The sequence below is a fragment of the Erpetoichthys calabaricus genome, chromosome 18 (genome assembly GCF_900747795.2).
Source record: "Erpetoichthys calabaricus chromosome 18, fErpCal1.3, whole genome shotgun sequence".
Taxonomy (NCBI): Eukaryota; Metazoa; Chordata; class Cladistia; order Polypteriformes; family Polypteridae; genus Erpetoichthys; species Erpetoichthys calabaricus.
Window position 1 is genome coordinate 27,607,632 of NC_041411.2, and position 24,695 is coordinate 27,632,326.

General features: G+C 44.4%; 1 protein-coding gene across 1 annotated transcript in view; it reads right to left on the reverse strand.

Moving 5' to 3' along the window:
- Positions 1–24,695, reverse strand: part of cacna2d2a (calcium channel, voltage-dependent, alpha 2/delta subunit 2a) — a 667,325-nt gene that overhangs the window by 207,581 nt on the left and 435,049 nt on the right. Inside the window, exon 5 of the mRNA XM_028824557.2 lies at positions 13,379–13,423. Coding sequence (XP_028680390.1) covers positions 13,379–13,423 — 45 coding nt within the window. The remainder of the gene's footprint in view (positions 1–13,378; positions 13,424–24,695) is intronic.

The following is a 24,695-nucleotide window of genomic DNA, read 5'->3' on the forward strand; positions in this document are numbered from 1 at the left end:
GCCACACCCACCACATGACAAAACAGCTCAGGATCCTGGTTGGCAGACACCCAGGCAGACATACGGTGCAGTCCCACCATCCAGAAATGACCCTCTATCTGCCACAGGCAGGTGTTACGTGGACGTCCCCTTGGCCTGGTCCAGCCACTCGGGTCCTTAACAATGAGGATCCTGAAAGCTGAATCACCCTCTGGGAATCTCGCCACATGGCCGTAGTGCCATAAATGACACTCCCTCACAAAGCAGGTAATGTGCCTCATTCAGGACTCCATGAGCAACCACTCATTTGACACAAAGTCAAACCAGCAGTACCCAAAGATTTTCCGGAGAGACACAGTACCGAAGGAGTCCAGTCTCAGGTCACTGGATAGCATCCATGTCTTAGAACCATATAGCAAGACAGAAAGCACCAGGACTCTAAAGACTTGGACCTTCACCCTTTTGCGGAGATATCGGGAGCGCCACACACCCCTTTATAGCAACCTCGTGGCCCCCCATGCTCTCCCAATCCATCTACTGACTTCATAGGAAGAGTCACCAGAGACATGAATGTCACTGCCGAGGTAAGTAAACCTCTCAACAAGGTCGACACTCTCTCCGCAGGCAGACACACTGCTGATGGCTGTGCTCAAGAGGTCATTGAAGGCCTGGATCTTGGTTTTTATCAGGACACTAGCAAGCTCAGACACTTAGACTCCTCGCTCAGTCTCTCAAGCGCCCCGATCACAGCCTCTACAGTCATATGAAAAGTTTGGGAACCCCTCTCAGCCTGCATAATAATTTACTCTACTTTCAACAAAAAAGATAAGAGTGGTATGTCTTTCATTTCTTAGGAACATCTGAGTACTGGGGTGTTTTCCGAACAAAGATTTTTAGTGAAGCAGTATTTAGTTGTAGTTGAAATTAAATCAAATGTGAAAAACTGGCGGTGCAAAAATGTAGGTCCCATTGTAATTTTGCCGATTTGAATGCATGTAACTGCTCAATGCTGATTACTTGCAACACCAAATTGGTTGGATGAGCTCGATAAGCATTGAACTTCATAGACAGGTGTGTCCAATTATGAGATATAAAGGTATTTAAGGTGGTCAATTACAAGTTGTGCTTCCCTTTGACTCTCCTCTGAAGAGTGACAGCATGGGATCCTCAAAGCAACTCTCAAAAGATCTGAAAACAAAGATTGTTCAGTCTCATGGTTTAGGGGAAGGCTACAAAAAGCCATCTCAGAGGTTTAAACTGTCAGTTTCAACTGTAAGGAATGGAATCAGGAAATGGAAGGCCACAGGCACAGTTGCTGTTAAACCCAGCAGGTCTGGCACAGGAGCGGCATATGCGCAGGATTGTGAGAATGGTTACACACAACACACAGATCACCTCCAAAGACCTGCAAGAACATCTTGCTGCAGATGGTGTATCTGTACATAGTTCTACAATTCAGCGCAATTTGCACAAAGAACATCTGTATGGCAGGGTGACGAGAAAGAAGCCCTTTCTGCACTCACGCCACAAACAGAGTCGCTTGTTGTATGCAAATGCTCATTTAGACAAGCCAGATTCATTTTGGAACAAAGTGCTTTGGACTGATGAGACAAAAATGGAGTTATTTGGTCATAACAAAAATCGCTTTGCATGGCAGAAGAAGAACACCGCATTTCACGAAAAACACCTGCTACCTACTGTCAAATTTGGTGGAGGTTCCATCATGCTGTGGGGCTGTGTGGCTAGTTCAGGGACTGGGGCCCTTGTTAAAGTCGAGAGTCAGATGAATTCAACCCAATATCAACAAATTCTTCAGGATAATGTTCAAGCATCAGTCACAAAGTTGAAGTTACGCAGCGGTTGGCTATTCCACCAAGACAATGATCCAAAACACAGTTCGATATCTACAAAGGCATTCATTCAGAAGGAGAAATACAATGTTCTGGAATGGCCGTCACAGTCCCCTAACTTGAATATCATCGAAAATCTATGGGATCTGCGGTGGGCTAGCGCCCTGCCCAGGGTTTATTTCCTGCCTTGTGCCCTGTGTTGGCTGGGATTGGCTCCAGCAGACCCCCCATGACCCTGTAGTTAGGATATAGCGGGTTGGATAATGGATGGATGGATGGATCTATGGGATGATTTGAAGCAGGCTGTCCATGCTCGGCAGCCATCAAATTTAGCTGAACTGGTGAGATTTTGTATGAAGAATGGTCAAAAATACCTCCATCCAGAATCCAGACACTCATCAAAGGCTATAGGAGGCATCTAGAGGCTGTTAGATTTGTAAAAGGAGGCTCAACTAAGTATTGATGTCATATCTCTTTTGGGGTGCCCAAATTTATGCACCCGTCTAATTTTGTTATGATGCATATTGCATATTTTCTGTTAATCCAATAAACTTAATATCACTGCTGAAATACTACTGTTTCCATACGGCATGTCATATATTAAAAGGAAGTCGCTAATTTGAAAGCTCAGCCAATGATAAACAAAAATCTAAAGAATTAAGAGGGGTTCCCAAACTTCTTCATATGACTGTATTGTCTCGGTGAAGGTCACAGCAACATCATCATCTACAAAAGACATTTTTTTTCCTATGCCATCTAACTGTAGTAAGCATCAACCAAAGGTACATTACTTAGTGCAGAAAAAATGCTTTCCTTCAACTGGGACAACGACAGAGACAGCAATTGACCCTGCATCCTTGTGCTGTACAGTTCAACACTCCAAGAAGTCAGCCATCACTGCTGCACAGAAAATCTCCTCCTTCTCCCGAAGAGCCCTGAATGACATGCCAGTCCGTCTCTGGTCACAATCCAACATATCAGATCTGTTTAGTATGGCCAGTTGTCTTAACCTGAACACCTTTGCACTTCAGGAGGAAACTGGAGGAATGCATGCACAGATGTGGTGAATGCACAAGCGCCATTCAAAAGTGGATCTCATAATGGAGGAGAGACGTCAGCCCATCACATTTATAGCATGTCCCTGAGTATAAGAGGCACTAGGAGGCCAGACAGCACAGAGTACACCTGGATTTGAACTTTTTCTAATGGATGTGAGCCCTCATGGTTACTTTTCTGTGGAATTTGTACAAAATGGAGTTCTGTTTGCTGGGCAGTCTAAGCTTTAGGTCTTCTTTTTGTAATACTGTTTACTTACGAGCAGCTCCCATTGTCCTTGTGAAGTTTGCATATTCTATCCAGGTCATTTTGAATTTTCCTCCCACGTCTCCACAGATGTGTAGCATAGGTGAACTTGTAACTCCAAATGAGTGTGAGGGAGTGAGTGAGTGTGTGTGCGTAAGAGGGAGCCCTGCGAGAGCCTGGCACCCCATCCAGGGTTAGTTCCTTGACTTGTACCCAGTGCTACTAGGATGGGCTTCAGCTCAGCTTACAGTGGGGGAAATGAGCATTTGTTCCCCTGCTGAATTTGTACGTTTGCTGACTTACAAATAAATGAACAGTCTCTTAGAAATGAATGAAATAAATAAATAAATGAACAGCTCTCTCTGGATCGGTTCGCAGCCGAGTGTGAAGAGGCTGGGATGGGAATCAGCACCTCCAAATCCGAGACCATGGTCCTCAGCCGGAAAAGGGTGGAGTGCCCTCTCAGGGTTGGTGGCGAGATCCTGCCCCAAGTGGAGGAGTTCAAGTATCTCGGGGTCTTGTTCACGAGTGAGGGAAGAATGGAGTGTGAGATTGACAGGCGGATCGGTGTGGCATCCGCAGTAATGCGGGCTCTGCATCGGTCTGTCGTGGTGAAAAATGAGCTGAGCCGCAAGGCGAAGCTCTCAATTTACCAGTCGATCTATGTTCCTACCCTCACCTATGGTCATGAGCTATGGGTAGTGACCGAAAGAACGAGATCGCGAATACAAGCGGCTGAAATGAGTTTCCTCCGCAGGGTGTCTGGGCTTTCCCTTAAAGATAGGGCGAGAAGCTCAGTCATCTGGGAGGGGCTCAGAGTAGAGCCGCTGCTCCTCCGCATCGAGAGGAGTCAGATGAGGTGGCTCGGGCATCTGACCAGGATGCCTCCTGGACACCTCCCTGGAGAAGTGTTCCGGGCACGTCTAACCGGGAGGAGGCCCCGGGGAAGACCCAGGACATGCTGGAGGGACTATGTCTCTCGGCTTGCCTGGGAACGCCTTGGGATTCTCCCGGAAGAGCTAGAAGAAGTGGCCGGGGAGAGGGAAGTCTGGGCATCTCTGCTCAAGCTGCTGCCCCCGTGATCCGACCTCGGATAAGCAGAAGAGGATGGATGGATGAACAGTATCTTATTTTTATGATAATTTCATTTTAATAGAGAGAGACAGAATATCAGCCAAAACAAACAGGAAAAAACACATTACATCAAAGTTCTAAATTGATTTGAATGTCATGAAGGATTTGAGAAATGAACACATACTGTTGAGTGGAGAGTGCCACCCAAAAAGGGTGTGGGTAAGTGATGTCAGCAGGAAGCAAAACTCTATAAAATCTGATTGTCTCAAGTAAAGGCACAAGACTAAGACAGAAACATCTGAAAGCTGGACATGTATATTTTCTAAACTAGAAGGAGGAGGCAGTCAACCTTTAGTGTCCGTCTAAAGAGTGCTGAGATCAGCAGCAGTTCGGAATGTGCATTGTTTCAAGTACAGACCAGGGTAAGGGTGTAGAAGAACTTGTGCCCACCAGAGGGCAGCCTAACAGAAAAAGTGACATTTCCCTTGGGTGGGGGTTGAATTGAATTTAGTCTTGTTAAGTTTGACTTGATTGTGTGGAATGTTACTTGCTTTTAATAAAATCAATACAATAAAAAAGTGACATTTCCTGTTTCTTGCTCAGCTCATAATTTTAAAAATAAGATGTCACTTAAAGTGGAAGCCCCTTTCACACTCTTGCTCTATCACATACACAAAGCAGGTGTTGCTTTTTTCTCACTGTGCCCCTGAAAGCTAAAAAAAGATCAGACTGCTCGGGGTCAGAGATTAGAAAGACACTAATATACGGGTAATGATCTGTGACCAGGCAGTGTCACCATGAAGAGCAGACAGGCCATAAACTGAAGGCTTGCAGGGCACTAGCTGCAACAGAAAGAAGAGAACTGGCACCGCACTCAGTCATTCTCACAGCCCAGAGCCAATCTTAGCTGTGCTGGGCACAAGGAAGGAACTGGCGCCAGTCCATCACAGAGCTCAGGGCCCGATCTTGAATCATAAACCAGTCTCACCAGTACATCTTTGGGAAGGTCAGAGGAAATTCTCTTGAGCAGAAACAGGGGTTGTGTGCAAACTCCACAAAGACAAAGACTGGTGACGTTAAACTAGACATCTTGTGATGCACTGAGACACATCATCTGTGATGTAACCTGCAGTCATCGGGTGTTTTGGGACATTCAGCATCAGACAGCCTCACCCAGGTTGATCAGGCTCTAGCCCGTGTTCCAGGAGCATTCACACTCCATGGTTCACTCCTCCTAATCCACAGCCTTCTGGAGGAACCTTCCACCACTTCTGACACACTCTTGATGGCCTCGCTTTTGCTCAACCTCACCATTGTAGACAGTACTGAAGGACTTGTCAGCAAAAACCCCTGCTGCTCACCTTTACTGGCTCACACCGAGCCTTCCACCCCTGACATTGATGCTACTCCACAAGGTCCTCAAATTTAGCCCTTTTCCTCTTGTTATCCTCCTCTATTCTGTTTTCCTAGAGAACAATGATTTCCAATGTGACCAGCTTCCTAGCTGATTCACAAGGCAGGACAATGTCAGTCCTAAAGGTAATGATGCAGATGGACTTCCCTAGGTCAACCGACTGCTGCCAGTCCTGTGCAGATGCAAGGATCCCACTTGTGTGCCTGGGGCGGGTCTCCTTCACTAACAAATGGGCTAAAGCACTTTGAAGGATGGGAAAGCCTGATGTTGCCAATGGCATTTGAGGTGATTTTTGCTAAATCCTTAAGCACCTGGTCATGACCTCACTGAGAGGACCCTGCTGTTAGTGCCTTGGGGCAGCTGCTAAGGACATGCTCCTGTTCCTCCTTCTTAGCACAACAGGCATGCTGGTGTTCCTGCCCCACTCCACATATAGAGGTTGGATGGGCTAAGCAGAAGCTCACAGACAGCTCAGATGAAGAAAGTAATACGCTGAGGTGGTGCTATCTAGAGCTCAGGCCACGTGACCTTATACCCCAGTGACCCTCCCTTGCTGTCTCATGATGACTGCCCCTGTTCCCTCCTGCCCAATCCTCTTCTTGTATCAGCTTGTGCCAGTCCTTGCCTTGGGCCCACCTATACTGCACAATTCTACCTTGGCAGCCCACCCAGCAGCCACAACCTCTACCTGTTATGGTTTTGTCCCATCTTTCTATAAATTCCTTATTCTGCTGTTATTTTTATGTTTTGTTCAGTATTATTTTCTGTATTATACAATGTTTTTTGTCTTTGTTTTTTATTTTCGATCTGTTTAACACATTCAATATTTATTTATTAAATGTATTGATGTTTTAATGTTATCAGTTATACACCTTGTCTTTTTATGTGTGAAATCTTTTGGACGGGATTTCTCACCAGTTTTAGTGTTGTTACGTTGGTTACCTGTGTCGTTCAGAATTGACTTTAAAATACTACTAATGGTTTATAAAGCCTTAAGTAATCTTACTCTGTCCTATATTTTGGAATTCCTGTCCCCCTACACTCCAAGTCGTAACCTTAGATCTTCAAATGGAGGTGTGCTTATAATTCCAAGAGGCAAGCAGTGGCGAGGTGGCCTTTTGCTATTATGCACCTAACATCTGGAATACTTTAGCTATAGAAATTCACCAGGCTAATATGGTGGAACATTTTAAATAACTGCTAAAAATTGATCATTTTAGTATGGCTGTATCATAGCTACATTTCAGCTGTATTCCAAATAGACTATATGGGTATAGAATTATCATATACTTCAGGGATCTGCAATCTGCGCTAATCCCCACCACCTGATCAAAGCACCATGCAGCCCCCTGAGACGATGGAATGAAGGTGGGTGACGAGACGAGACCAACTTCATCAAATCCTATCATGTGAAGCATAAAAATATATAGTAAACTAAGAGGTGTGATTTATGAACATTTATGTTAGGTAGAATGGCTGGGTGGTCTTCAGGCCATGGGACCCCTGAAGATTTTTTTTTTTTTTCTTCAGTCTTGTGAGAGGTTTTTTTTTTTTTGGCTTTATTTTTTTTTCTGTCCTCCAAGCCATCAGATGTCACCACTGGACCCATCCTTAGAGACACACATCATGATATTGTATGAAGTATAAGGACGCTACCCTTGTGCTTGATATTTATCTGTTTTAGATTCATCTGAATTTTTTTTCTTTCTTTAGTTATTCTTTAATATTATATTATCTTATAATGCACTTTGAGCTCCACTGTTTGTATGAAAATGTGCTACAGAAATAAATGTTGTTGTTGTTGGTCCATTAACATGTCAGCTGGAGCTCCGCCCCCTGCCTTTATATTCTTGGCAGACAGGTGAATGCATCAGATGGGCACTGAGAATTAGAGGGGAAACATCCTTTTGTGAGTGCTTTTGTGAATTTGCTGTGTTTGTTTTATTCTTGTACTGTTTTATGTGGATTTTAAGGTTTGATTGGTGGAATGGATTTTGTTTCCTGGGTTGCTTTTTTAGGCAAACCCTGTGTTTCTCCTTTTTTTTTGTGGTTGTCTTTTCCTTTCTGATTAAAAAAATCCTTCTTACTTTCAAGTAGCCAGAGGCTTTACAGTTTTTCTCTTGCTTTTGGTTCATTTTAAGTTCAGGTGATTATTAAGGATTGTTTTGTTTTCCCCTTATGTTTCAGTGTAGATCAAATCCCGTTTAATGTTTTTTTTTGGAAACACCATTTTGAACAGTAAGCCTCAAGCCTGGGCCTAAGTTTTGGGTGATGTACTGTTGGTGGGATTCGGCCAACTCCACTTTACGCTCTCTACTTTCTCTCCATCTTCGCCTTGATTTCGGCATTGGAAACTCTGTGGTCAATGGAATCCTGCACTTCCACACTCCCTTTGCACCGATAACCACCATTAACACTTTGTGAAGGAGCTGAAGCTTGGTTATGTGACCATACAAGACACTGCTGCTAATGTCTTGGGGAAGATCCAGTCATCTACAAAGGTAATGGCTGAGCCTCCTTGAAGCCTGCCACAGTTAGTAATGGGACATCGTACAGTATATCAGCACCAGCCAGATCAAGTCAAGTCAAGTTGGGGAGCATGCACTGATACAGTGTGTTGCTGCACCCACTACATGACGAAACAACTTGGGATCCCAGTTGGCATCCCCCCCAGGCAGACATGCGGTCCAGTCCCACCCTCCAGAAATGACCCTCTATCTGCCGCAGCCAGGTGTTACGTGGTCGAACCCTTGGCCTGGTCCAGCCACTCAGGTCCCCAACAATGAGGATCTCATGAGCTGCATCACCCTCGGGAAAACGCGCCACATAGCCTTAATGGAATAACTGACGCTCCGTCACAATGCAGGTAATGTGCCTCATTCGGGACTCCATGACCAACCGCTCATTGAAACAAAGTCAAACCAACTGCACCCAAGGATTTTCCAGAGAGACACAGTACCAAAGGAGTCCAGTCTTCATCTCAGGTCACTGGTTAGCATCCATGTCTCACAACCATATAGCAAGACAGGAAGCACCAGGACACTAAAGACTTGGACCTTCGTCCTTTTGCATAGATATCGGGAGTGCCACACACCCCTTTTCAGTGACCTCATGACCCCCCATCCTCTCCCAATCCATCTACTGACTTCATAGGAAGAGTCACGAGAGACATGACTGTCACTACCAAGGTTAGTAAACCTCTCGACAAGGTTGACACTCTCTCCACAAACAGACACAATGCTGATGGCTGTGCCCAAGAGGTCATTAAAGGCCTGGATTTTGGTTTTTATCCAGGACACTTGCAAGCCCAGACACTCAGATAAATGCCATGCTGATAGACCCAAGCTTTACACTTTTTCCACTATTACCAACCAAGATGCAAGGGTCTGCTGGGTTGCATGGATTGAGGCTGTAACAGAATTGGAGCCCGGGACCCTTGACCCATAACACAGCAGCTCTAACCACTGCACTACTATGCTACTCCGTCTCCACACTGTTCAGTCTAAATACTGGTCACTATCTTGTCTGCTGAACAAGTGTCTGCATGGGTGTCTTTTCCATTTGTTTTCTCCACTGCTGTGAAGATTGCATTAAACATCTAATTAAAGATCACAATTACACTGAATTACAATTCTCATCCTTTAAGTTAGATATTGATCAAGTTAAGAGGCATGTGAAAACAAGGTAGACGAGATAACTAGTGTTTCAGACATGTCCAGACACTGCTTCACCAGGGGCTGCTCAATACTTCTGCAGCTCTAGATCACAGCACAAGGAGTCACATCTGAGTCCAAACTAAAGGGAGAAGAAGCACAGTAGGTAGACTGATCAAATTAGTGGATCAGCCTAACACTGCGATGGCCATGATGATGCCCCAGATCAGTCTTACTGTATGACTCTTAACAAAAATACAGACAGCAAGTGTGCAGTAAGTGGAGCAATTAGGAGTCCGGAAGCAGCCAATTTAATAAAACCAAAGCATTAGCAAATACAAAGAGCAACGTGAGCTCTGCAGGAGACTGGATGGTTCGGCGGAGCTTAGATTACAATGCATTCTAAAAAAGGCAAAGTGAATAGGTCTGCAATTACTGAGAGACTGCTTTATGAGGGATATTAACAAATGCATATGGAGCAACATCCACCTCTGGGGTCTCAGAGTGAAGAGAAGAGAGTGAAGGCAAAAGCTGACAATACACAGGAACAGACATGTACACGAAAATGAAAAGCAACTCACATACGATAGATAGATAGATAGATAGATAGATAGATAGATAGATAGATAGATAGATAGATAGATAGATAGATAGATAGATAGATAGATAGATAGATAGATAGATAGATAGATAGATAGATAGATAGATAGATAGATAGATAGATAGATAGATAGATAGATAGATAGATGGGTGGCTGGCTAAATATTCCGGCCCTCACCCCCAAGCCGCCAGGTGGAGCTCTCCCAACAGCATGGATGTGCCCCGAGTTCCAGCAGGGCCTCATGGACTATGTAGTTTTTATACGCAGCCCTGCTGGATACCTTGGGGGCCAACAGGAGTCGTTGCAGGGGGACTTGGAGACTCTTATGTGCCCTATAACCCGGAGGTGCGTCAGGGTTCAAGAGGACGACTGTGCCTCAATCTTTCACAATAGATAGTTACAACAAAGCATTGTGAAACATTAGAAGACTTTCTCAAACATGTTGTCATCGTATAATCACTACTCCGTGACACCTTTTCTTGGTCACAAGGGGGTTGCTAACAAACCCTGGATGAAATGCCACTCCACCATTGGACATACACATGCATTCTCCCAGACTTTGACTTTGACTTTGAGGAGCAGAAGAAGCTTCCATCTCTTGGAAAGAGACCATCCTGGAATTCAAACATGCAGCAGGCCCAACACTAAAAACCTCTACGCCCCGAGTTACAACTTCTGGTTTCCAGACATACACAAATCTGCTCCTGCACAGATGAGGGAATAAAAAACTGAAAATATATATTTTATCACACACGTGCGCATGGGAGGCAGCTAAAGGGCTTGAGTAAGAGCAGTTCCGAATCAGACCGGGATGTGGCAGAGTGCACCGACTCTTTTTCTCCCTATCCTGTAGACCATTCACGGTAGATTCCACCTGGCCCTCTTGATGTCACTTCCGGGACCGAGCCTATGGAAGAAAACCTAGTTGGCTCTGGCCCCTGTGATGTCACATCCGGGCTCGAACCTATGGCTAAAGACCTTCATGAGCCCGACCCCTTTGATCTCACTTCCTGTCTTCCCCTTTAAAAGCCTCCACCTTTTCCCTATTCCCTCAGTTCTGTTTTGGACTCGGTTTTGTGCACAGCAGTGCTATCATTTAAATGACGAAACCAAATATACGGGTGGCTGCCCCAAACCTTGCTATGGCTCTTTGTCGCTTTTGTGACAATTTCTAAAAGGATAAACCTGATGAAGAGTCACACAATGTATTAGTGGCAGGCAAAAGTAGGTTTTAGGAACAACATTATAATAACATGTTCTTAACATCAGCAGTAATAGAATAGCTAATGAATGGCCATTTTATTTGATCCAACTGCCTTCTTCAGGATGGCTGCTTTCAATGGATTGTTTGTCTGCAGGTCTGAGGGAGACTGAAAAAGACTAAACATTGACTTTGAACACAGCATGACCATGGACACCAGATCACTCTGCCTGTGGTTTTCATGTACGAGAGTGTTATTAGTGTTTCAGGAAAGGGCCGCCACACAAGAAAGACTGTTGATGAAAAAGATCAAAAGGAGTTGATGTGACTTTTACAGAATAATGGAGGACTACAGTCACCCAGCTAACAGGTACTGTAAGTTTAAATGAGGCGCACAAACTGAAATATCACAACACACACTTGTTATCTTAGATTGGACATCAGAGCCAACAAAGCAACTGAATTCCACCCTTGTCAATGACATGAAGATGTAGCGGCACTGAGATAAGGAACAGAATCAATAGATAATGGAGGACTGGAAAAATATCACTCAGTCTGCTGAATCTACATTCCTGCTGATTGACACAGATAGGAGAACCAAGACTTGGTGAAAATACAAGGAGTTGAAGAATCTGTCCTGACAGATGTCAACGACATGGACTGGTGACAACGCTGCAACTCATCTCGAAGAAAGGAATCACAAGCTTTATCGGCGTGATAATGCTCTATGCCAACAAGGCTAATAAAATCCTGGTTCCAGAGATGTGATAAAGAACTGCTGGTTAATGTAGTGGCTGTGTAAAGGGAAATCTGTGAGATAGGCTGAAACAATTCCGAGCAGATATCTGCCACCAGCTTACTTATAATAACAATGGTTTCAAAAATGGCCTGGCAACTTGATGAGTCCATTTGCCTAACCAGTTCTGGCTTGTGTGAGAGCCAATGCTTGGCCAGTTTTTAGGTACAAAGCGGACATTCAGTACATAAGAGACTGAGTGATATTAGACGTCATGCAAATTCATCTTTGCATCAATAACATCATCACCTTTACTTTAACAGCCATTTTCCAAGATTATCCAGGTTAGCTGCTCAGCCCTTCAGATCTGAATCCTCCACTGTTTGCGGTCCTGGGCATTTTATGGGGTGAGACCCAACGTATCAATGTGCAACACTAATGAGCATGTAATTGCCTGTATTAATAGTCATGAAAATGTAGGATGGAGTGTTGTTTGTATATTATCTTTTGCATAATTGCATCTGGAGTTAAGAGGTATATACTGAATTTTCAGTTATGTAAATGCATAACAAGCAGTGGGTGACATTAGACGTGAAGTAAACAAAGGAAGGGTACTGTGGTTATGTTACAAATCACGTACGTGAATGAAGAATACAGCAGAGAATGCAGATGTAGGGCAAGTGCTGAGTGTGTTTAAATGAATATTTGCGAGACTGCATCTCAGCCTATGGATCACGTTATAGCAATTAGGTAAAGGCGTATGGAGGATTTGCAGATAACGGTGGTCATGCAGGAGTCTCTTGTCTCGGATATCACATGTATACATTCAGGCAGAGCAGCAGGTGCACTTTAGTGCCGGTGTAAATGCATCTAGCTCAGAAAGCGTGCAGTGTATTAGCCATCACACCCTGTAAATGCACAGGGAGGGACGGGTTATATTACGAGAGGATCGTAAGGATGCACTTGCAGCTCCAGCAGAATGACTTTGGAAAATGCCGTTTGTATTAGCACTATGATCTTCAATAAGTTAAGGGTAATTTGCTGCTGCGTTGCTCATTTTTTCATGTATTAACTCTTTAAAACTTAATTTTATTCCATTTTTCTGTTCGTTTGTCAGTTTCTATGCACACATCAATCGATGATGCTTCAGATGACGAAAGAGAAGATGAGCCATGGTGAACTTAAGAACTGGGTGTGTAAATAAGCAGAGAGGATGAATGTTGAGTATTTAATAACCAATGGATGAGGAGTTGAAGTGTTACCCAAGGAGGATGCTAGCATGTATGACAGCAAAAATGAGAAGGACTGGAGGATTCTTCTCTCCAAAACGTCCTTGTTTCACTCCCGTTTCTCTCTGAACTCCGACCTTCATGTTTGAGAAATAAGATTCCACTTGTCAGTTCTTGTGCCAACGGTTAAACTGGCAAGGGTTTGAGATGGTGGGGGCATAAATAACGCGAGTAGAATACTTTCACCTCCTCATCGTACAAATGGGGTCTTTTAGAGAAGTCACAGTGCATGAACATCTTCATTCCCCCAACAACACTACCAAGAGAAGGAGCACTTACTTGTTCCCAGTCAGCCTTGGCGTCATAGTATTCAATGTCGTCCTCCTGCAAAGAAGAAGAAATGAGAATCAGTGCTCTTCTAAAATACACATTTCTTTTTTGCTTTTCAAAAGTTGTCCTGAGGAAGAAGGCTCCCAAGTGAGTGGTGCTGATTAAGCTGCGCTTACAGCCTCTCCAAACACTGCAGGCAAAGAGACTGCGCAGCAAAAAGCAATTATTCTTCCGAGTGCAGAGCTATTTTAATTTTATTGAAAGCTCTTTCATTTAAAAATATTTAATCAGCAGTACACATGAAGCTTACTCCTGCCTTTGCTCAGGTGGAGGATGGGGTGAGTAGTAGTTTAATGGGGACCCGAGGGGGACTGGCACAAGGCTGCACATGGCTGTGAGGCCGGCACGGACCAAAAGCATTCACTCAGCTCGGTGAAAGATGAACATGCATGGTCAATTTTACATTTAAATGATTTACATAGTGAATAAATAATACATTTAAGTCATTTGACAGTCCAGTTTCTTTAGTCATTTATTTCAATACAACATCACCAGCGTTCAGCGGCACTGAGCATTATAAAAGAACCGACTGTGGAGATGGTGGTGGTCCGTCACAGGGCACACTCATCTGCAACTGGAACAACAGCAGGGGAAGCGACTCATTCAGGGTCACATGGCTAAGTGCATGCAGGCAGACTGAAGCAGTCACGCTGGACCTTGCAGTCTGTCGCCTTAACCCCCACTTTGGCGGGGGGGGGGGGGGGTTCATACTGCATTATGGCAGATGGTATTAAATTAGTGAGCTGCTCCCCGGAACAGTACAAAAAGTAGCCCTTCCAGGTTTATTGGACTCATCTGAGGGGTGTAGGGGCCTACATTGGGAAGTAGAAGCCATGTACGCCTGGAAAGCTTTGTGTTTTAAATGACCTTAGCCTTTGATTGCTTCATAAATTAAAATGAGACAGCGATCAGATGGATTGGGGAAACCTTACAGAAAGGAAAAACCCTGCACTTTCTGTAGCCCCTGGGTTACGTTCCTTTGTACTTACACACTCATCTGTGTCCGCTATCGGCTACATACTGTACCACCTAATTGGGCATCTGACACACATACAACGCAAATGTATTCCAAAATATCAGTCAAATCATTACAGAGAAACTTGTACAGAATACTGGCTCAGGAAAATCAGCAAAAAAAAAATGTTAGATCGGAAGACACAATGGGAGGTTTGAAACGTGAAAGTACAAAACGTTGCTTTTCGGTTTTCGTATGTTTTAAGAGCCTGTTCATTTGTAATGAAAGTCCACGAAGCAGCACACAATCACTGTGTAAAGCTGAGTTTCTTAAACTATGGGTCACACGGGGTCATGAGTCACTGTTGTATTTAATGGGAATTGGATTGTGTTTGGTTTGCGAAGTGAATCGCTTAGGGGCGCCGCAGGATGTTTAAGCAATCGCATACCTAAGCTGTGACGATCAGCGACGATTCTCAAAGGGGAATCCTGCAACCTTCAGTGTCTATGGGTCTCGAAGACACCAAGAATAGCAACATTGCGTCGCGAGGAAAAAAAAAAGTTTAAGACTTCTCATTGAGCACAAGGCAACCACCAACATATCATACACATCGATTTAGTGATCTTCCAATCCCTAAAAATACCACATGTTAACCACCAGTCTAATAGAATACCCTCCAAAATCCCAAATGCCCTCCATACCACCCACAGAAAGCTAATAGCCAGTGCCAGTCCTGGAGTTCAAGGAGCAGTGTGTAGTTGGGTGCGACATTGACTTAACCATTCAAAGCAAAGGGTTATGGTGTTCAGAACACGTTCAGCATCAGATGAAGTGCTGGGGCCACGGATCTTTTTAATAAATATACAGTAAATGATCTGGATAGGAATGCAAATAACAAGCTGTTTAAGTTTACAGATGACTCCAAACTAGGCGGAAGGGCAGATAATCTAGAATCAGTCGGATCATAACTGAGAAACTTGTACAGCACAGCACAGCTTGGGCAAACCTGCGTTGCATCAAGAAGGAAAAATGTCAGAACTGAATACACAATGGGAGGTTTGAAACTGAAAAGTGCGAGACCTAGAAATCACAGTGGACTTTATGATGGTGAGGGTCCTTCTTCCAGCTTTGGGGGCCTCTTCAACCCAATAACATAACTGGATGAACTTGCAGATGGGGACATAACACACTTGGAGCATGTGGATGGTGTAAGAATTTTGCGTGCTTTTATTAAACAAAATCAAAACAGTTTCTGACCAGAAGTGCAGATCTCAAAGTTCATAAATAATTCATAAAAGTGTAAAAATCCAAGTGATTAAAACCAGGCTAAAACGAGACTAAAAACCACCAGTCACTGAGTCAAACGAGCCAAGCCCAACTCCTTCCAAATCTTCCCCAGCTCGCCCATTGCTTGTTCACCTGGGGAGACTTCAGCAGCCGCGATCTTCTCAAACCTGACCCCCGTTTTGGCTGCCTCTATCAGCGTCTGCCAGACTACTCAGGGTCGGTTGTCCTCTCGTCATTCTTCATGCCCATGCAGTCGTCCCTCGGATCCCTGGAGAGGACGCCCCCTCGATCGCACCTACTCCTTAGCACAATCAGTGGGTACAATCCGTTCCTAGAGCGCCAATCTCTCACTTCGTCCCGAGACTCTTAACTGCGCTGCCTTCTCTCTCTTCAGTCGGCTGGCTCATCCTTGTTCACTGCCCCAATGCCACACTCTCATTCTACAAGCCTCTCTTTTGTTTCCTTCCTCTTTTTCTGTGCCAGCCTGTACTTGTATGTGTCCATGGGCACAGAGCCTCAATCATGCACTGCAGGAAGCCGATGAATCAATTGAGAACGATCGTGCCTTCACATGCAGGCGAGTCTTGCCCCAATTACCTCATCAACTCCCAGCAGTTGCGCGAGTGTGTCCAAGGAGACTGACACGGCCAAAAGGATTATTTATTAAAAACTAGCCATTTGTTCGGAGTCGCAGACCCACTATATCATAGACTTGTAAATATTCATGTGTAGACAGCAGCGATCGAGAAGGTTAATAGGATGTAAGATTACATATCATGATGTGTACAGCACACGTCAGGAGTGGTTGTGATTACGTTATATAATTGACTGATGAGGCCTCACCTGGAGTACTGAATACTGCAGTTTTGGTGTCCATATTACAAAAAAAGACATAGCAGCTCCAGAAAATGTCCAGAGAAGAGTGAATATGTTGATTCTAGGTTGACTGTGAGATTATGAGCATGAGGAGAGAATGAAGGAGCTTAGCATTTTCAGTTTGAGGAAATGGAGATTAAGAAGTGATATGACTGATGTGTTTATAATTATGAAGGGAATAAATATAGTGGATTCCAGCCTTCAAAATTAATTCTTCCACAAGAACATGAAACACAAATGGATATTAAGGGATAACTTTATACAAACGCTACAAGGTTTTTCATCATATAAAGGACCATAAACACATGACTTAAGCTACCAATTAATTGTAGACATTGGAAGTTACCAAGCAGTTGTAGACATCTGCATTTTAGGGTCCTTCAAAACTAAACTTGGTGTTATTTTAAAGAAATCAGGGGAATAGGTCCAAGCTTGTTGGGCTGGATTACCCGTTCATGATAAAATTGTTCTAATATTCAAAGTAAGAGCCAGTCTAACTATCACAACAAATATCAGCTCTCTCTGGATCGGTTCGCAGCCGAGTGTGAAGCGGCTGGGATGAGAATCAGCACCTCCAAATCCGAGACCATGGTCCTCAGCCGGAAAAGGGTGGAGTGCCCTCTCAGGGTTGGTAGCGAGATCCTGCCCCAAGTGGAGGAGTTCAAGTATCTCGGGGTCTTGTTCACGAGTGAGGGAAGAATGGAACGTGAGATCGACAGGCGGATCGGTGCGGCATCCGCAGTAATGCGGGCATTGCATCGGTCTGTCGTGGTGAAAAAGGAGCTGAGCCGCAAGGCGAAGCTCTCAATTTACCAGTCGATCTATGTTCCTACCCTCACCTATGGTCATGAGCTATGGGTAGTGACCGAAAGAACGAGATCGCGAATACAAGCGGCTGAAATGAGTTTCCTCCGCAGGGTGTCTGGGCTTTCCCTTAAAGATAGGGTGAGAAGCTCAGTCATCCGGGAGGGGCTCAGAGTAGAGCCGCTGCTCCTCCACATCGAGAGGAGTCAGATGAGGTGGCTCGGGCATCTGATCAGGATGCCTCCTGGACGCCTCCCTGGTGAGGTGTTCCGGGCACGTCCAACCGGGAGGAGGCCCCGGGGAAGACCCAGGACACGCTGGAGGGACTATGTCTCTCGACTGGCCTGGGAACGCCTTGGGATTCTCCCGGAAGAGCTAGAAGAAGTGGCCGGGGAGAGGGAAGTCTGGGCATCTCTGCTCAAGCTGCTGCCCCCGCGACCCGACCTCGGATAAGCGGGAGACAATGGATGAGATTCCTTGAGCTTGAAAACCTGATTGTGTACAAGGAACTTTTGATAAAAAGCCAAGGAAAGCGCGCAAGAAATTCCATTTAAAGCAGGTGATCATAACACTACCTTTGCAGAGGAATCTCATGCTGGCTCCTAATCAAATGCCTGACTAAACATTATACTGCCTCTGCAGACCCTGAAGAGATGGCAAGGATGGACATGAATTGTCAAAGTCGTCTACTAGTCAGGACTCTCTTGTGAGTTTTGGTTAATTAGAATGTGCAGATGGCTACTTTTGAAAATCTCTGCCATAATGCGAACAGGGTTAGGAATATTTCTAGTTGTGCCGCTCACTCAATCCTAACTGTACCCCTTCTTTCATAGAGGAGTACACCAGTTGTAGTCCAAATACAGAATATTTCTGTAATAGCAATTGCCAGCAGCTTACTGTAAAAACAAAAAATCGTGAGTGGTCTCCCCTAAACTTTCTCAGATACGGGGATGGATATATGAGGAGTAAACTGCAAGACGATTATATTTTTATATCATGTACATTAAAGAACCACTAACAACAAATCAAATCAAATTAATAATATATTCAACAATTATTATAAAGTAAAGTTGAATAAATCGGACTCTGCAGTTGCATGAATAAAAAAGTACCACTTCCGGTTAGCGGAAATAGCTGAAAAGTTGATAGAAATCCATGTTTTGTACCTAATACTTGTATGCAAAATTTGGTTGACCAAAGACATTTCAAAAATGGTATTTTTGGACTCTGGAAGGTCTAAAACATTGAAATTACAGATACGATATGATACACAGCAAGAAATGACAAAGTGGGAGATGAGCTTTGGGACCATCATGGTTGAGCCTGCATTCCCCTGCCTTTTTCTGTCTTCTTTGTTAATTTTGTATTATTGATCATCATTTTCTATCATGTTGATAATATTGTTCTGCTCATTTATTATTTGTCTAATTATGCAGTTCTATTAATGTTATTCTATTTAATTTCCGTGTATGTTACATCGTTCTCTGATATTCCTTTCCTTTTGTGGGCAGACCTCCAACCATTATCATTAAGGGACCACCCAAGCCAAAAAAGGCAGGCTAGAAATTGAAGTGCCTTCACGGTTCATTTTGAATGTGTTCTGGTGGGGTTTGGTCATCTTCGTGATTTCTGCTTTCTTCTTTGAGTTTTTGCTGGATCATTCGACAATTATGCTACTGATTTATGAGTTACGATTAAGGATTGTGTTTCTGGACTTGTTTTCAGATTGTCTGTCGGCAACTCCATTTTGTCTCTTTTTTCTTGTTAAGTAAATATTTTAATTTATAAAGATTCCTATGGGCTGTTTTGTGCTCACCAAAGGCTTCTTCATAAGATTTACAAACATTGAATTATTGAGATTGCCAAGCGAATTTATTAACTTTTATGGCTAAGGCACATTTTGGCCCAAAGTTGAGAGCTTTGACTGCCTCTGTGTCCACCTTTACTGAGCGGGCTGCATGGGACTCTAGGCAGGCTGCTGGGGCCTGCTGCCTATCTTATTTCTGGAGGCTTCACACTGCCTTGGCCATTTTGGGGGAGTAATCACAACATTAATGGAGGCTCTGATCGGGGCTCTTGAGAGACTGAGTGAGGAGACTGAATATCTTAGCTTGCGAGCGTCATGGATAAAAACCAAGATCCATGCCTTTAATGACCTCTTAGGCACAGCCATCAGAAGTGTCTGTCTCTGGAGAGAGTGTCGACCTTGTCGAGAGGTTTACTTACTTCGGCAGTGACATTCATGTCTCTGGTGACTCTTTCTATGAAGTCAGTAGACGGATTGGGTGAGCATGGGGGGGTCATGAGGTCGCTGGAAAGGGGTGTGTGGCGCTCCCAATATCACTGAAAAAGGGTGAAGGTCCAAGTCTTTAGAGTCCAGGTGCTTCCCGTCTTGCTACATGGTTGTGAGATATGGATGCTATCCAGTGACCTGAGATGAAGACTGAACTCCTTCAGTTCTGTGTCTCTTTGGAGAATACCTGGGTACCACTGGTTTGACTTTGTGTTGAATGAGTGGTTGCTCATGGAAGCCACGTGGAGGCACATTATCTGCATTATGAAGGAGTGTCAGTTACAGCACTATGGCCATGTGGCATGTTTCCCCAACGGTGATCCGGTGCACAGGATCCTCATTGTTGAGGACCCGAGTGGCTGGACCAGACCAAGGGGATGCCCATATAACACCTGGCTGCAGCAAATAGAGGGTCATTTCCGGAGGGTGGGACCTGTAGAAGACCAGACCCCAGGTACAGACAGACAGACACCATATGTCCTAAACACACACGTTTATTTTCCTTTCAGCACCACAACACAGTGCCTCCAACACTTGTACTCAGTCCTTCTCTTTCCACCTCTCCTCTACTCCTTTCTTCCCAAGCTTTGTCTTCCTCCTCCCGACTCTGGCTCCTAAATGGAGTGAGACGGCCTCCTTTATAGAGCACCCGGAAGTGCTCCAGGTGTGCCTTGATTAACATCCGGCAGCACTTCTGGGTGTGGCAGAAGTCCTGCACCGGAACCCCACTCCTCTTCTGGCAGCACTCCCGGGTGTGGCGGAAGTGCTGCATATCCGAACTCTGGAGCTGTCCAGGCACCCCCTGGTGGCGGCCATGGACCTCTATTGGGCTGAACCTCCAGGCCCCAATTCCATGGCCCTGATGTAAGCCAAGGGTGCTGCCCTCTCGTGTCCCAGGGGAGGTACTCCTGATAGTACGCCCATTCTCCCGGTCTTCTCCTGGAAAGGGTGTCCCATCCGGGCAGGATCCCCAGCCGTCCATCACAGACTGGACTAAGCTGTTTCATTGTGTGGTGGGTGCGGCCACCCGCTGTACCAGTGCATGCTCCCCGACCTGGCCTGACCTGACCTGAATCACAATGGGGACCAGGCAAATTATTTGCTTTATAGAAGTAAGTTCTCAGATACAGAACAAAAATGGATGTGAGCTTGAAGGACAATGACAAAGCATAATTCCAGTACCCTTAGAATATCATAAAATCATATCTGCATCCAGACATAGTGGTGTGGTTGACTATTGTCAAAACAGTGCTCCACATTAAGCTGACCATCCAATGAAAGGAGGGAGTTGGTGAGGAAAGGAGAGGAGGAGGGTGAAGTAGTCTGAGTTGGAGGCCAAATGAAGGGAGGCTGGGTGGAGACCCCTCACTTGCCAACTTGTTGAGGTGGGCTAAGATCCTTATATGTAAGTACTAGGCTAAGAATGGATGAAATACTAGAAAAACCAAGACGGTAGATGAGAGGACATCACTGAGCTGAAGACAGGAAGCAAAGAGAAGTGAAAAGTCAGAGGTGGCCATGGAAAAAGCAAAATAAGCTCATACAACACTGTGGGCATTAGAGAACATAAGAACACTGGTTGAGAACTGCGGAGCTCAACAGATCAGGGTCTCTCCGTCAGTACTGGAAGGCTCTCAGAAGCTCCTAGTGAATGTCCTGAACAGCAGGGTACACATGGCACGCCATGCAGCTTTTGCATAGTACATTGTTAAGCTTGAAATATTTTCAATTCTGACCCCAAAATCCACCCATGAAAAACATCTAAGAATGCTTACTTCCCCCTGCTCTCCTCAGACCTCCTTCAATGGGCCTCAGCAGGATTTTCTGACTGCTGCCATACTGTGTTTGCAGATCAAACAATCAAAACCCCGATGCCTTTCACTAATAAAAGCAGAGCACTGAGTAGGCTGCTTCCTTTATTCAAAAGAAAAATAAAAAATAGAAATAAGCCCATGATCAGCTTGTTTCAGATTTATTGTGTAGGCTGATCCGTATTAAGAAACGGCAGATTCAGAGCTGCTCATCGTCACGGTTGTGTGCAAAATGGTGGAGTTCTTAAAACTGGAAACAATGGTGGTTAGCTGGTCTCCACTTTCCATCTAGGATACTTTATAATGTAACTCGTCTTCCAGAGTTTCACAATCTGGTAAAGGCTTACGTTCAACCCATCATAGAAAGCAACCTGGTGGTCTCCAGTCTCCAGTGGCTCTAACATTGTGCTACATGTCTGGCAGGGTAGTCATCTAGTATGGTGCAGTGCAGTGTTTGCCAATCTTTTCCAACAAGTGCCCCACTTAAGCTATTAAAGAGGTGTTTGCAGCCCACAAACTCAGACAGAAGCAAAACAATAAATAGACAAACACACAATGCAACAATGTAACAGCATGCATTTTTATGCATCCAAAAGTTGTTATTCAGTCCTGCCGAACCTGACCAGGAGCTACAATATCATTTTCCAGATGGTAGAAGGGAGACCATATAACGGGTGAGAATGGTCTTTCTCAATGTTACTGGCTCTGTTGTATCTCGTGGGTTTGGTCTTTCAGTGGAGGTAGAGGCACACCAATAATCTTCTCAACAGCTCTCACTATCCACTGTAGTGTGCTGCAGTCTGAAACATTACATTACAGTGCCCGATCCAGACAGTGACGCGGCTAGAGAGCAGACTTTCAATGGCACTCCTATAATATGTGGTGAGGATTGATGGAGGGAGGCTCGCTCTCTGCAGTCTCCACCAAAAGCACAAACATTGCTGAGCCCACTTAACTATGGAGGTGGAGTTGAAGGACCAAGAAAGGTCATCCACTATGTGGACTCCTGGGAACTTGGTGGTTTTGACCATTAATGGTGAAAGGTGGGTGAGCAGTGCTGGATTTCCTGAAGTCTACTATCACCTCTTTTGTCTTTTCAGCTTTAAGAGAGAGAGAGTATTGCACTTACACCAGCTACCTTGGTTGTTTCAGAACAAACCAGCTGCTCAAGAGACACTGGAACTTTCCTACTTACCCTGATCCACAATATCATTATTTCAGGTTGTTGATTAAATCATGCTTTGCCAAGGAAATTGTTCAGGGTTTTCCTGGCTGGGAACCTAAATCTTTTTACATATCCCTTGTGATGTTACAACAACCCTCAGTTCTGGCACAGAAAAAGAGGAAAAAGAAACTCCAGTTGATGTAACAGCTGGTAAAACACCAATCTTTGAGTGTTATCACCGGGCCAACCAATATTCCAGCACCTTGTTTTTCAGTTTCCAATACACTACATGACAAGCAGTCCAGGCAGACGTCCATACCTGTGGAAGTGTGTTGTGTGTGGCCTGACGAGGAGGTCAGTCTTTGTGATTCTATTCCCTTGCAGTGACGTCTCTGTAGAAGGCAGGAAGATGTTTCTTGCTATAAATAGGAATGGCTTTGAGGCAGCTAGCAACTGAACAAATGTATAGCAGATAAATAGTGAGAACTTTACTGCTGAAAGGTAGAATATCTAATTATCCTTAAAAGGCCAGTGACTTTCATTCCAAGTATTCTTTATGCTGCTTCTATTCCCATTTAACAAAAGGCCAGACATGAACAGTAGAAATGAAGGCGGATGCACTCAAGTCGCCGAGACACCTAGACAGGGAATTTGGTGGTCTGAGAGGCTGATTCAGCACTTATGTGCTCCAGCTTTGTGCGTCTTCTCCCCTCTGTTCTCTAGACGCACCTCCTCTAAACCATTCAGATGATTTTTGGGCCACGAGAGCAAGAACGAAAAGCAGAATTTGCTGGATCCTGAGTGGGCATTGTACCTGAAAACCAATTTCCAAGCACAACTATATTTTAACTGTCTCTCTCTTCATTGACCTTGGATTTGAAAAATCTTCATTCTCTCTCTGCCTCTTCCAAAGATAATTCAGTCCCTTCTGCTTCAGGGCAGGTTGTGCAAGGTAGCAGCAGCAGCCAGTCAGTAAGGTGATGCAGAATGAAAACGGTGACAGACACCGGGAGAGCCATCTGGTGGGGACAGATGCCCGATATAATGTGCTCCTAAGTAAATGACAAGGATGGGCAGTAGCTGAAAATCACCCCAAAGCATGCCAGGCACTCGACATTCTCCATTTAGTTTTTACTCTAGCAAAAAGACAGAGTGTACTAAATAATCTGAAAGCACTGGAGGACTGATGATCCAACAGGGAAAGGTACTGACTCATAAACCGACAAGGCTGCAAGCAGCATTCAGCAGATTCTAAGATGTGTGATGTCAGAAGTGAGGTGGTCCCAACTCCTGAAACAAACCTGGATGTGGAGGTTTACTAAAATGGCACAAAACCAGTGTCATATTACATGGCTGCAAGTCAGAGGGGATGTCAAACTTGACAGCTGCAGTTGCCGATGTTGTTGTCAGAGCAGAGGACTGAAAATGACAGGGTGTGACAAATTACATGACAACGGGTTGACTTTCCAGGGTAGTTTCATATTTCCAAAGTATTGCGAGCTCGCCCCCTTTATGGTCAGCCAGTAATGTGCTGAATGACGGCGTGGTGCTGTATGAATGTTTTAAACTGAGTCTCTTTTTGTTATTCCATCGCAGTATGTAAAACACAAGATATCAGGCAGGTGAGTCTCTCTTGTGTTTGTGAGGTCCGATACCCCTGCGTTTGCTGGGTTGGAACCATGAATGTCGCAATTCTTTGTATTTCCTGGTTTACTCCCTCATTAATAAACTGGATGGTTTTCTAAATTATTAAATCATTGATACAGATGGTATGATGGGCAAAACTATCACTTTTTGTGTTGTTCCCTCTGTTGAACCCCTATTCATGACGTAACTTTTTACACTCCATAAACTCTCTCTGTTAGGTTAAGTTAACTGTAATGTACAGGAACATTTTCATGAACATCCAGTCAGCAGTTGGGAGTAATTTGTGGTTTTTGTGGTGTGTCTCTCTCATTACAACTCCCCAGTGAAATCTTGATATTTTAAATTGGATGAACAATAATTTAAATATATATAGCCTGGCAGGTGTCAGGTAGGAAAAATAAAAATAATCAATTTTAATGAATCACATA